The following is a 12,149-nucleotide window of genomic DNA, read 5'->3' on the forward strand; positions in this document are numbered from 1 at the left end:
CATTACAGAAATCTCATTTTGAGTAGATTTCCAGCAACTACAACTGAATCTGACCTGTTCAGGAATATGCTGCTGACATCATCATGGGTTATGGGTGGTTTCTTGGAACTGGCAGCCATGCGAAGAGGTCTCAAGAAGTTGTTGACGAGGATATGAAGCTGTTGGACGTATTCGGCTTCAGCCTCCAGCATGCTGAAGACGACTTGGTTCCTCTTCCTCATGCTCTCTGCGTGTGGAGAACGGATGTAGTCCTGAATGATGGTCTTCCATTTTCTCCGGCACATCCAGCCCCTCAGGAAGCTCTGAACCTGAGACGTGAACACACATTCATATTCCTCAGAAATCAATGGATATAAACTACAGTATGAGTAACTATTTGAAAATATCATGGTCAAATGATAATTCTGTTTAAAGCTCAACGATAAGGAAATAAATATATGATTTTGTTCGAATGAGGTTTAGTATTGTGCTGTACACCATCATGCTAAAGTGGGCTTATGAAATTCATTTATCAAGTAGCTTTTACAGCAACTGAAAAACAACACATAACTGTGCGTTCAGACCGCCGCCGTCGAGAGCGTCAAAAATCGCTCTGGCCGCCCTGCCAGCAACTCTGTAGAAAGAGTCTTGGGTACGCTGACGCTCTGACGCAGATCGAATGCACGACGTGGAGGCCAAGAACCACACCACGCGAAATGAAGTGCATTAAAATCCATTAATGCAAGGCTAGCAGTGGATTATCCCGATTATACCATGGTCATTTGCCAAGTTAAAGCTGTTATTGATGTTTACAGAGTCATTTTTGATCAGACAGGTTATTTTCGTCAGTTAATTTCAAACGTTGTGCACGCATTCCAGCCAATCAGAATCGAGTATTCAAACAGACCATGGTATAACATAAAATAAAGTGTATTATTTCTGTGGTGGGTCAGTATAGATGGTGGGGCAAGTAAAAATATGAACTAGACAGCTTCAGTGCCGACATGAGCCTTGAGACAGCATGCAGAAACATCATACGGTGCAAAATAGAGGCCTTACTTTCTTGATTTTCTTGATCTCAGAGTCATCATCACTGGGGGCAGTGGTGGGATTCGACTGGATCTTCTCGATGTCTTTGAGCCTTGCAGCGATCTGCCAGAAAACAGTGACAAAAATGGCAGAGTCAACACTTCCTTTGCGGAAAAAAAACTTCTTTCCTTCACTGCTTCTCAGCATGCTGAGAAAGTGATTGAGTCAGGCCAAATCGGTGCCAGCTGAGACATGTGGCGCAATCTCTCGCCCGATCGGATCTCTCAGATGACACTCGGGTGATTTCTGATGCTTAGCGTGCGCAAATTTTCGAATCATTAGTGAACCCTGTGAATTAAAAAGGAAACGGCGGGGACACAAAAGAGGTAAGAGCTGGCCAGCGTAGTCTAAAGGTGAGTGCTGCATTTATTGGATGCAGGCTGAAAGAGTTTATTTTGCTGCGGACCGAGGATGCGAAGCGCACAATGCATCTGAGGTCATGCATATTCAACACACCATTTCATACAGCTAGCTCCATTTGCACTTTAAAGTAAAACGACTATTTGATCTGGCTGATGAAGAATACAGCGGGGATCACAGTTCTCTTGGAGGGCTGTTTTTATGAGCTGAGATGCAAAGTGAAGTGTAAAGTAGTCTGGAGAAAGCTCTTGAAAACCAAATGCTTCTGGCACCAATTTTACTTTTCAGAAAGAAGAAATGAACATGTAATATCATATTTCCCAGACAACTCCACCTCTGAAGGACACAATAAGTATACGCTGAATTTGCAGATTTGTTATGCTGCGTTTTACTACACAGCCAAATCGCCAGTGTTAAAAAAGGTTGATTTAACACTCACAGTGTATATATAATCTAAGTGTGGATTACATATACACTGTGAGAGTTAATTTGACTTTTTTTAACACTGGCGATTTGGCTGTGTACGAATAAACAATCCCTATTACAGCACTTTGAGTTACAAATTTTACCTCTGATTTCAGACGTTCAATCTCAATCTCTCCATCTTCTATCTGTTGTCGAAGTTGCTTAGCAACTGTTTTCTCGGTCTCCACAATTTGGAGTAGATGGAGGTACTTCTGCATGAGCGTTTCATGCTCGGTAGCCAGGTTTCTGTAGCTGCATACAGAACACACACACACGTTAATACAAACAAACATGTAGCCATCCGCAACAAGCCATACATGCACAAAGAGACAAAACATAAACACGACTGCAAACATTCTGACAATCTTACACTTACACTTTAAAGTTCATTAGTGTACACACAGTATGTTAACTCTATAAGCACACACTTCAGAGGAATGAACTGTGAATGTTAGATTTCAACAATTAAACAGAATTGTTGAAACAGAGCTTATCTTAAAACGACAAGCAAATTCAGATGCCTTCATGTTTATGCACACAGATTTAGAATTGCTGCGGGCTAGTAGGGCTCTTTTTCCAGTACAGACTGAGACTGTCACGGTCCCACCGTCTTGTTTATGAAATTCTAGTCGTGTGGTGGGATCGGGGCAGAGTCCTTGGGTTTTATGTGGGAAGGCCATGAGATGTTTATGTTTTTACCTCTCATGTGTTTTTCCAGTGTCTCGTCTCTGTTCCCGCCATCTCGTTTCCTGGTTATCCTTACCTAAGTGTTTGATGTTCTACACCTGCCCTGCTCGTTATCCCTGTTTGTCTTCTCTATTTATACCCTCTTGTTTCTTTGTCCTGTGCTCGTGTATTGTACTGTTTGCGTTCTGTGCGTGTACGGTGTATGTACTGTACTATGGTCCTCGGGTTTCTGTGAGTTTTTGTGTTCTACCCTGTCGTGCTGTTTAAGACGTTGTGTTGTTGCTTTATAGTTAGTTTATTTTGTTCCTGTCTTTTTGTTTTGCCCCCACGTGGGAAGTCTTTGTTTGATGGTAGTTGTTCTCAGTTTAGTTTTTCCCCATTGTGGGTGTTTTGGTTGTGTTTTGTTAATAAATAAAGTATTGTTTTTCGTTAACCCCGTCACTGCCTGCCTGCGCTTGGGTTCTTGCTCACCACGATCGTGACAGAGACCAGAAGCGAGCACCAGCCAGCCTCATCTCAAGAGTATCTTTTCTACTCTATCTATATATATATTAAAAAAAATCTTAAACTTATTTTCAGGCGAATTAACCTTACCAAGCCATTGTTGAAATACCCTATTCATAAGGACAGGGTTCATTTATTCCCCAAGCTAATGTTTCTAATAACAGGTTCATTAAGATAAATTCAAAGACGTGCGGCTTGTACAAGTTTCAATGAAATTAAAAATGTCTCCTAGTTTGTTAACTCATATTATTAGTTTTGAGGTGAAAAATTCATCTGCGTAAATCCCCAAAAATGTAATGTTCCATTCCGGAGTGGCATCCCCAGAATATCCATTAACGCTGTCCTCAAACTGTCCGTCTGGTGAAAGTTCTGTTCGTAAATGAAATGCCTACTTTTAAAGATCCAATCAATTTGCAGTGGAAAAACATGCCATGTCCTTTATGTTTAAAAATATGTCACAATATGGAAGTTCACTTGAAACTGAAAATTCTGTCATCATTTACTCACCCTCTTGTCATTTTAAACCTGTATGACTTTCTTTCATCCGCAGAACACAAAAGAAGATATTTTGAAAAAAGTTGGTGACCGAACAGCGCCGGCACTTATTCACTTCTATTGTATGGACACAAAACCAATGCAAGTGAAAGGGTGCCAGTTAACAACATTTTTCAAAATATCTTCTTTTGTGTTCTGCAGAAGAAAGAAAGTAAATGATGACAGAATTTTCATTTTTGGGTGAACTATCACTTTAAGTCGATCGTCACTTCCGGTTTTTGTGGAGACTACGTCTTCATCTCATGTCCATGCGAGTTTACATTTTTTATTCAACAGATAAAAATACTATAAAATAAAAATAAGTGCACTATCAACCATTATTACATGGATCAAATCTAACATAAGACAAAAAACACTGAACTGAAAATAATGTTAACTAGAAACCAAAAATCAATTATATGATCAATGTTTCTTGGCTTGAGCAAAAATGAGCAAATTTTAACCAAATAAAAAATAACTAATAATAATTTATAAAACAATCTGTCATATACATGATTTCTTTATACACAAAGTTACTAACTATCATAAACCAGTGCATTCTGCACTGCACATGTCCATGAAGGCCATCTGCTATTAAAGACACAAAAATTATGCTTTGTCTGTTAGTTCCCAATGGAGAGCTTGAATTCAAAGTTCATTTCTAAAAATAAACAATACTCCCAGCAGAACCTCTGCAACATCCAAGATTGCTTAAACAAGCTTGAAGCTAATTATAGATAATGAGACATGGAATCTGTCCACTTGGCAAAAAAATACCCTTCTGTATTCATTTTCCCCCTTCACAATAAACCTTTGCGTACAGAGCAGTATATTATACACTAAACCAGAGAATCCGGCTGTTATGACAACACAACCATTCTCTTGGCAAGATCTCATCTGACTCAACTCAAAACAGCACATTTCTAAAAAACAGTTCAGTAATCAGTTTAAATGCTAACTCACAGTGTGTTTCAGATGTATACATAACCAAAATCAGACTGCAATGACAAAAAACATGCAAAATTTGGTTCTTTTCCATCTTTTACTGAAGTGGACAGGTGCAGATGTTGAAACAGCACTTGCGTTTGCTTACCTGGCATGTGATATTGCTGCCACCCATTCATCGCAGTCCTTAACGTCTTCTGTACGAAGCTCAAGGGCTTTCTGATTCTCGTGGTTGAAGCTGACTGTGAAATAATACTGCAATACAGAACAGAAACTCTTCTTAACTACAACATACAACATCATGTTTTTTTGCTACAGTGCTGGATGGTATGATTACTAGACAGTATTAGCTTTTATCTTAATCAATTAAAAAATAAAACACATCATATACATCTATATTAGTATAATACAATTCAAATAATTCATTGTATTTTAGTCATTGTAGCAAATAGTTTATGATCCAATTTGCATATTGGATCCTACCGTTAAGATTGGTTTACAAAGCTGTGCTTGTTTTATGTTTCTTATATCATTCAGTGGCCCTTTTCTTTTCACATAATAAAATCATCTTGACCTAATTTGATTTGTCCGTTTATATATTTTGTAAATTGTATTGTAATAAGCAGAAAAACTGAAACAACATTGGCCATTAAGCTCATTTGTAACAAATGAAGACCTTCCGTGAGGAAAATCCATTTCCTATCGGTTATAAGGCAAGAAACCAAGTTCAAACATGACCAACATGTAATGTGATTGAATACTTTTTAAATATATTCACATACATGTTATTAATTAGGCATATTTAGAATTAATTTATGTGTAATATTAAACTGCACTGGTCAAGGTGACTCGCAGTACTCGGATGACCCTGTGTTATTAGTATTGAGCAGTTGTTATAAGTCAATAACAGACCTTGAAATGTCACATTTAGCCAAACAGACTCAAGTATTCCAAAACACCATGTAATAATTGTAAATAACAACTTACAACATGCTGATCTGTTTATTTTTAACTGTCTTTGTGCAGTGATCGTGGTTTGCCAGTTTCAATGTGGCTCAGCATTTAAATTAACCAAATTTAAACTGAAAGTGCAAAGATCAGCACCTTACACAAACACATAAACTAGAAACACTCCTTTACATATTCAAATAGTGTAAAGCATGCCCTTTGTAACCCAATGAAATTCACCAAATACAGTCAACTATCCTGCGCGATCTTTCAGAACTGATAAGTGAGGCCATCGAGAGATTAGAGAACATAGTGGAAGCACTAGGGAAACTTCCCCACGCCTAAAATAGCACCTTCTCTCATGAGGAATACCATAAAACATGCAAACTGGGAGCATGGCGCATTACATAACTGTATGCTACCTGTTACCTAGCAACTCCTCCTTGCGCTAGTGGCTATGGCTCTGTATGTGCTACCCTTCTCTCTTCATTTCAGTAAGCCAGGCCTTACCACTGAATCCCCAACAAACCTCCATTTCTGCAGCACAGCGGACGCTGAGGCACCTTTAAAGCACTACAAAATGACTATATCAGCATCATTCATGTTTAACGCAGGATACTCATTTAACACAATTTATATGTTCATCCTGTAAGGTTGAGCTGAGCCAGAGCCATTGAGAAAGAGAGTCGTGTCAACGGAAGTTCAAATTTGCACGTGTCACATGATTCATGGAGCCTTCAGATAGTTTCAGGAAGTTATTTTTTCTCTTAAATTGCTTGATTTCTTACGTCTTTAAATGGGTTAAACGTTTGTAACAATCGATCTTTTTTGCTGCATCTCCATGCGTTACTAGTAACTTCCGGGATCTATTGAGAGGTTCCATGAACTGCCATTGCTGTGAAAAAACTGTTGGCTCTGGGTTGAGCTATAGGACATACTGTATGTTAGCTAATCCTGATGGTTGAAGTAAGTTATTTCTTCTACTATAGAGGGTATGGACGTGTCGTCACTTTAACACGTGAGCACGCCGGAGCGCGCCCCCGTGGGTGGCAGAACACTCAGCAAAATGACTGCTTAGAATATCAGGAAACGCAATTCCGTGCAACATTTCAGTGTCCAGGAACATCTGATTCCTTTCGTAGGGAAGTCGAAAGGATCACTGTTGAGTCCGGCTGCTTGTAATTTCAGCAAATAATTGCCTGTTTTAGTTTCTCCTATTCTCTTCAGCCATTTTGCTGGGTGTTTTGCCATCCAGGGGAGCGTGTCCCGACATGTTCACGTGGGAAAGTGACGTCAATGCATACCCTCTATTTCTTTTCCATCAGCACAGGAAAGACCCTCTGCTATAGTACACAGACACACAAATCCGGTTTCCAAAAGCGAGATGAGTGTTCTTCTATAAATGGGCCCTGACCCCTCAGAGGTAGCGAACAGAACAAATTTAGCCCAAACAACGTTAGCATTAATGAAGGAGACACAAGGCACTGATACATGCTACAGCTACACACACAATATCCCTTCCAACCATTCTTTTTCTCATGCAAAGAGGAGTTGCCATAGGAACCATGAGCTCGAATGCAGATATATTTAAAGAGGGCCAATAAATGAATGGTCGAGCAGGATGACTGGTAGGTAAATACAATGACAATAAAAAGGTAGCGGTGTGGCTTTGAATAGACTGCAAATTTGTGATGAATACATCAATATGCAGGTTTTTTAAAAGCTTTGTGCTGCTGAGTAAGTGTTTTTTCAGATTAGAGAACAGCATACTTCGTACAGAGAAGAACCGTAGCTACAGTTTTAAAAAAGTGCATTTTAAATTAGAATAGCATTTCTAAGCGATAAACTATTCTAAATATTACAACAACATCAATGGTCTTGCAAGCACTGTGCAGACCAAACTAGTCAAAGTTGGGCAGCAAATATACACATGCACACGTCTGTGTCTGCTTGCATGAGGCCAAACTCTAGACGGGCTGCCCCAGTTTAAAGATTCAACAACAGAATGGTCCCGTTTCTGTAAATTGGCACACCTGGAAAAGCCAACAAAAGCTTGTTTAATGCTAAACATGACACTTCATTAAAATGGCAAGATGTTACAATTGGTTGGTTACTAGACTATGGTTGGATGATTTAATGAAGAAGCTGAAAAAGGATGACTTGAAGGATCAAACAGAACATCCAATATCTGGGTAAATATTTAGCGTGCTTTGATCCATGACTGTGGAATCGATGCTTTATGCAAAAATGTATTATGTTCCAGATATGAAAATAAGAGCATGATAAAAATCAATAAAAAAAGAGGAAAGACAAACAGAACATGATGTAATGTTTGTAAGACTGCCAAACACTAGGCCACTGATTGTGAGATTACACGCCTCTATCTGTGTTCTGTTCTCTGGAGTATGACAGACATGCACAGCATCAAACTCCATGCCGCATCCTGCTTTGTCAGCACAGGGACAGCTGTTCACAGGAAGGTCTTTGACTCACGTTGAATTGCAGTCCTTACACGCAGTTTCTCCTATAGGTAAAACATCTTTGACTACAGTATGTCAACATCCACCATTGGCCAGTACACAATAGTCAAACTGGTTTTTGGCTTAGAATGCCATATGGCTGCATAAATGATTAAGTGGTTGGATGCTATTGTGGCTTTAGGTTGATGAAAGTAAGTTTTTGTTAACATTTGAGCAGCTTAATTGAGACTTGGGTCTAGTTGCATAAATTTAGCAGCTAAGTTAAGACTGTGTCTTAACAACTAGTCTCACTGACTAGCAATTAGTTAGGACTAAGCAGTCTTACTTTTCGCATTTCAACTAGCCCAATCTACCTTTTTATAAAACTGATTTAGTTATGACCAGTCTTGAAGAAAATAATAGATGACTAACTTCTAAGACTAGACTAGACAGTTTTGCAACCGGCCATTGGTGTTGTGGACTTTATACTGACACCTGTCGGTGTGGATGCATGCGGTTTTTTGACCGCAGCTATCTCACTGCTCTTTTTGTTTTGTTTACGTCAATGTTTTTCTGGGTTATTTACATATAATATGTGTTTGTTACATTATTTAGTTAGCTTGGCACATGTTAATGTACAGTATGTTTATGTCTTGTAAAAGCCTTGATAATCATTCTTGTTTTAATTGTTAATGTTACACATAAAAACGACAGTGTTAAAAAAGGTCAAATGAACACTCAAATGAACACTGTGAGAGTTAATTTGACCTTTTTTATCACTGGCGATTTTGCTGTGTACAATTATTGTTGGTGATAAGTTTACTGTTAGTAACTTATAAACTGATTGTAAGAACTGTCATGTAACATTAAAAGACAACATCATGTGACGTCAACATGATCATATTAGTCACTGGAATGACTGAAGTCTTCATCTCAAGTGAACATACCTGTACATAATTTATAAATTTGTCATTTTTTAAATTAGGAGATAAAAAAGGACCAAAGGATAACTTTTAAGTTGGGCTAACTACATAAATCATTACAGCATATGCTTTTAATATATAAGAACTATAACAGGGACACAAAAATACTTTTAATGAGAGGGAAATCATTTAAATGGAACAGCTCACCCTAAAAGGAAAACTCTGTCTTCAATTACTCACCCTCAAGTTGTTTTAAATCTGTAGGAAATTTTGCTTTATAAATTTCTTTGTTCTGTTGAACACCGAAGAAAATATTTTGAAGAATGTAGGAAAGCAAACAGTTCTGGGGTACTTTTGACTACCATTGTAATTTTTTCTACTATGGTAGTCAATGGTGGCCAAGAAGTTTGGTTATAAGAATTCTTCCAAATATCTTTCTCCGTGTTCATCAGAACAAAGAAATTGATACAGATTTGGAACAACTTGAGGGTGAGTAAATGACGACAGAATATTTATTTTTGGGTGAACTGTGCCTTTTTCCCCTATGTGTTCTGTGTCTAAATAAAAAGAAAACAAAGTACTTTAAAAGATCAGAGAAAACAAAAAAGATGTAGCTATTGCCATCTTTCAAGGAGTCACTTATTTTTAAGGGTTTGAGCACCCTCAGCAACATTTATGTCATTGTTGCATAATACTCCGATAATACTATGAACAAAGCACATTAAATACTGCACAACAACTTATCAGACGCCTAAACAGTGTCTTTGAACATAAAGTTCAGTTTTGGAAACGATTTGTTATTAAACACGTTGTGAAGACGCAGTTGCCAAGGTAGGATGCTATTAATATCAGCGCGGGAATTAAATCAATACGTCAAACAGACTGCGATTCTACGCCAGTTTTCCGCATGATGGCGATGGCGAGGTTTATAAAGCGCTTTCCTCGGCGTCATTTTCTCTCTTGTGTGGAAGAGAGCGGAACAGTCGTTTGAAACTTACACATCTCTGAGGAAAAATACTAAAATTTTCACTGCAGTACGAAAACAACAACGACAAAAGACACTAAACTTGAGGCTAAACTATTGAACATCGTTTACTATGTGACATGAAGTTTACTGCATAAAATATTGCAAGGCTTAGTGTTAAAGAACACGAACACAATAGGCTACTTAAAATTATTAAATGTATGCTAGCAAAAACATATTATTTATCAACAAATATAGGCATATTATAAAACATGATATGCTGGCTTTAAACAGTGCCATCTTCGACAGAAGATGCTCATTTCCACAAAAACACATCTGATACGACAAAAATAACATGCTTAACGCTTGATAAAAATAATATACAAAATCTCCAAAATTGAGAAAGCCAGAAGATGCTGTTGGTAAAATTGTTGGTTGTCTCGAGCGCATGCTCATAATTTCTTTACGCATAAAACAAACCCCCACTCGCTGCTGGCTGGAAACAGAATTGCAATTTTTAATGCCTTACCCCACAAATCGACAAGCAAACCAAGCTATTCTAATGGCCCTTGTTACAGACGTACGTACAAAGTTGCCATTCCGTTTTTCGTACCTGTTTTTCTAAGCACTCCTTCGCTGACAGTGAAGGTTTGGGTGAGGGCGACCTGTCACACATACATCCTTCCAACAGGTATAATCCCGAGGGTCGAGAACTGGACTCGCTCTCAAAATAAAAAAGCATATTTTGCAAAAGAGCAAACCACTTCGTGTGCCATTTTGTGTTGTCAGAACTCTTTTTGCTCAAGCAACCTCGCCTCGTACCATCTTTCTTTGCCAAAAGACCCAGGTAGGTGACATGACCATCATTAAGTCGAATTCCCTTCTGCATTTTTGTGAAGAAGATGCTGGTTTTAGGGAAAAGGCTGGTGATGCTGTTTTGGTCCTTACATCTTTTTAGCACGAGATTCCCGAGTAGACGGGCACTTTCGGGATTAGAAACGAAGCATGGCACGTTCTGCCCATCCACTGCAATCACCGCCTTGGCATGAAGTAGGGAAGAAGCGCAGAGAAAAACGAAGAATGCCAAAGTCTACCATCGTAATGTTGTCGAATGCGTTTGAGCGTTGGAAAAGGGTACAAAAGTGCCTCCCGTAACCTCTTCTGTGACGCAATGAGCGGGGAGAATTAGGCTACGGTGTACGCGAGTGATGGTTTGTCGCGTTCTCACGTGAAATTCTTTATAAACCAGTGCGCGCGCTCACTGCTGAATGAGGCAGTGGCGTCACGTGATCCGATTTTAGGCGACTGCGTTTCAGAACCTCGGACATAGACACGCAAACATACTTCTAAAAAAACTTGCACAGCTGATATTAAGACCCAGGTCACTTCATACAAGGAAAAAAACTAAATTCTTATTTTAGCTCACATGCTCACCTCGTGAGCTATTATTGTTCTTGTAGGCATATGCAGATTATTTAATGCCTTGTATCTGTAATCAATAGAGTGAATGATCATTAACAGTCGATTAGTAGTAAATCATGTGGGACTTCGCGTTTGCTAAAGGATTTACAGTGAATTCCTATTAAAACAGATTCAATCTTGTTGCTTCAAATGCCTTCTTTAGTCATTATGTGAATGTACCTTTCTCTATAAGATTTTTCTCTGACATATTCTCTTCTCCATTGAGACAGTGTTACAATTAAACCATTCGTTTACAACTATTTAACAAACTACGTTTCTTCCAAAACCAAGATGTTCCTTCTGTCCTGAAATGACCGAAACATATTCATTCAGATGTACAGATCTGAATTGGAGTTGTCCAATACTGAAACATTTTGTCATCTTGGCCTCTCTGCCTACTTAATTCTATTCTGTACAAGGAACCCTGACACACTTAAAAGTACTGACATTGTATTATCGAGCAAAGACATGTAAAACCAAAAATACATACATACTTGTACAGTTTGTCTAAGGAATCTTTCACCCTATATTCTTATGATCCAACACCTAATGCCCACACACTCAAAACCTCACATGGTTCTAATCAGCCTGTTTGTACTCAGACACACCAGCTCCTTGAACATCCTTGCCATTTCCTCTTCTTTATCTGCTATGTTTGTTGACACCATGTCTGTGATTCACCATAATACCAAGGACACGTTCTGACTGCCTCCACTCAGTCTTTTTTTGAAGAATTGCGACTCCCGACTTTCCTTATTTGGTGCTGTAAGTATTTTTTTTTAAATATCATAGAATGTTACTGGAAACTGCACCAAAAAATCCAAATTAACC

At 38.5% G+C, this 12,149-nt stretch overlaps 1 protein-coding gene across 1 annotated transcript in view; it reads right to left on the reverse strand.

The window, feature by feature from the left end:
- The window catches only part of rasgrf1 (Ras protein specific guanine nucleotide releasing factor 1), a 33,468-nt gene extending 22,342 nt beyond the window's left edge, over positions 1–11,126 (reverse strand). The window contains exons 1-5 of the mRNA XM_057347798.1: positions 10,471–11,126; positions 4,712–4,818; positions 1,998–2,145; positions 1,039–1,131; positions 55–308 (exon numbers count right to left, since the gene is read on the reverse strand). Coding sequence (XP_057203781.1) covers positions 55–308; positions 1,039–1,131; positions 1,998–2,145; positions 4,712–4,818; positions 10,471–10,746 — 878 coding nt within the window. The 5' untranslated portion in view covers positions 10,747–11,126. The remainder of the gene's footprint in view (positions 1–54; positions 309–1,038; positions 1,132–1,997; positions 2,146–4,711; positions 4,819–10,470) is intronic.
- Positions 11,127–12,149: the final 1,023 nt, after the last annotated feature.

Source organism: Triplophysa rosa, linkage group LG12, assembly GCF_024868665.1.
Source record: "Triplophysa rosa linkage group LG12, Trosa_1v2, whole genome shotgun sequence".
In the NCBI taxonomy this organism is placed as follows: Eukaryota; Metazoa; Chordata; class Actinopteri; order Cypriniformes; family Nemacheilidae; genus Triplophysa; species Triplophysa rosa.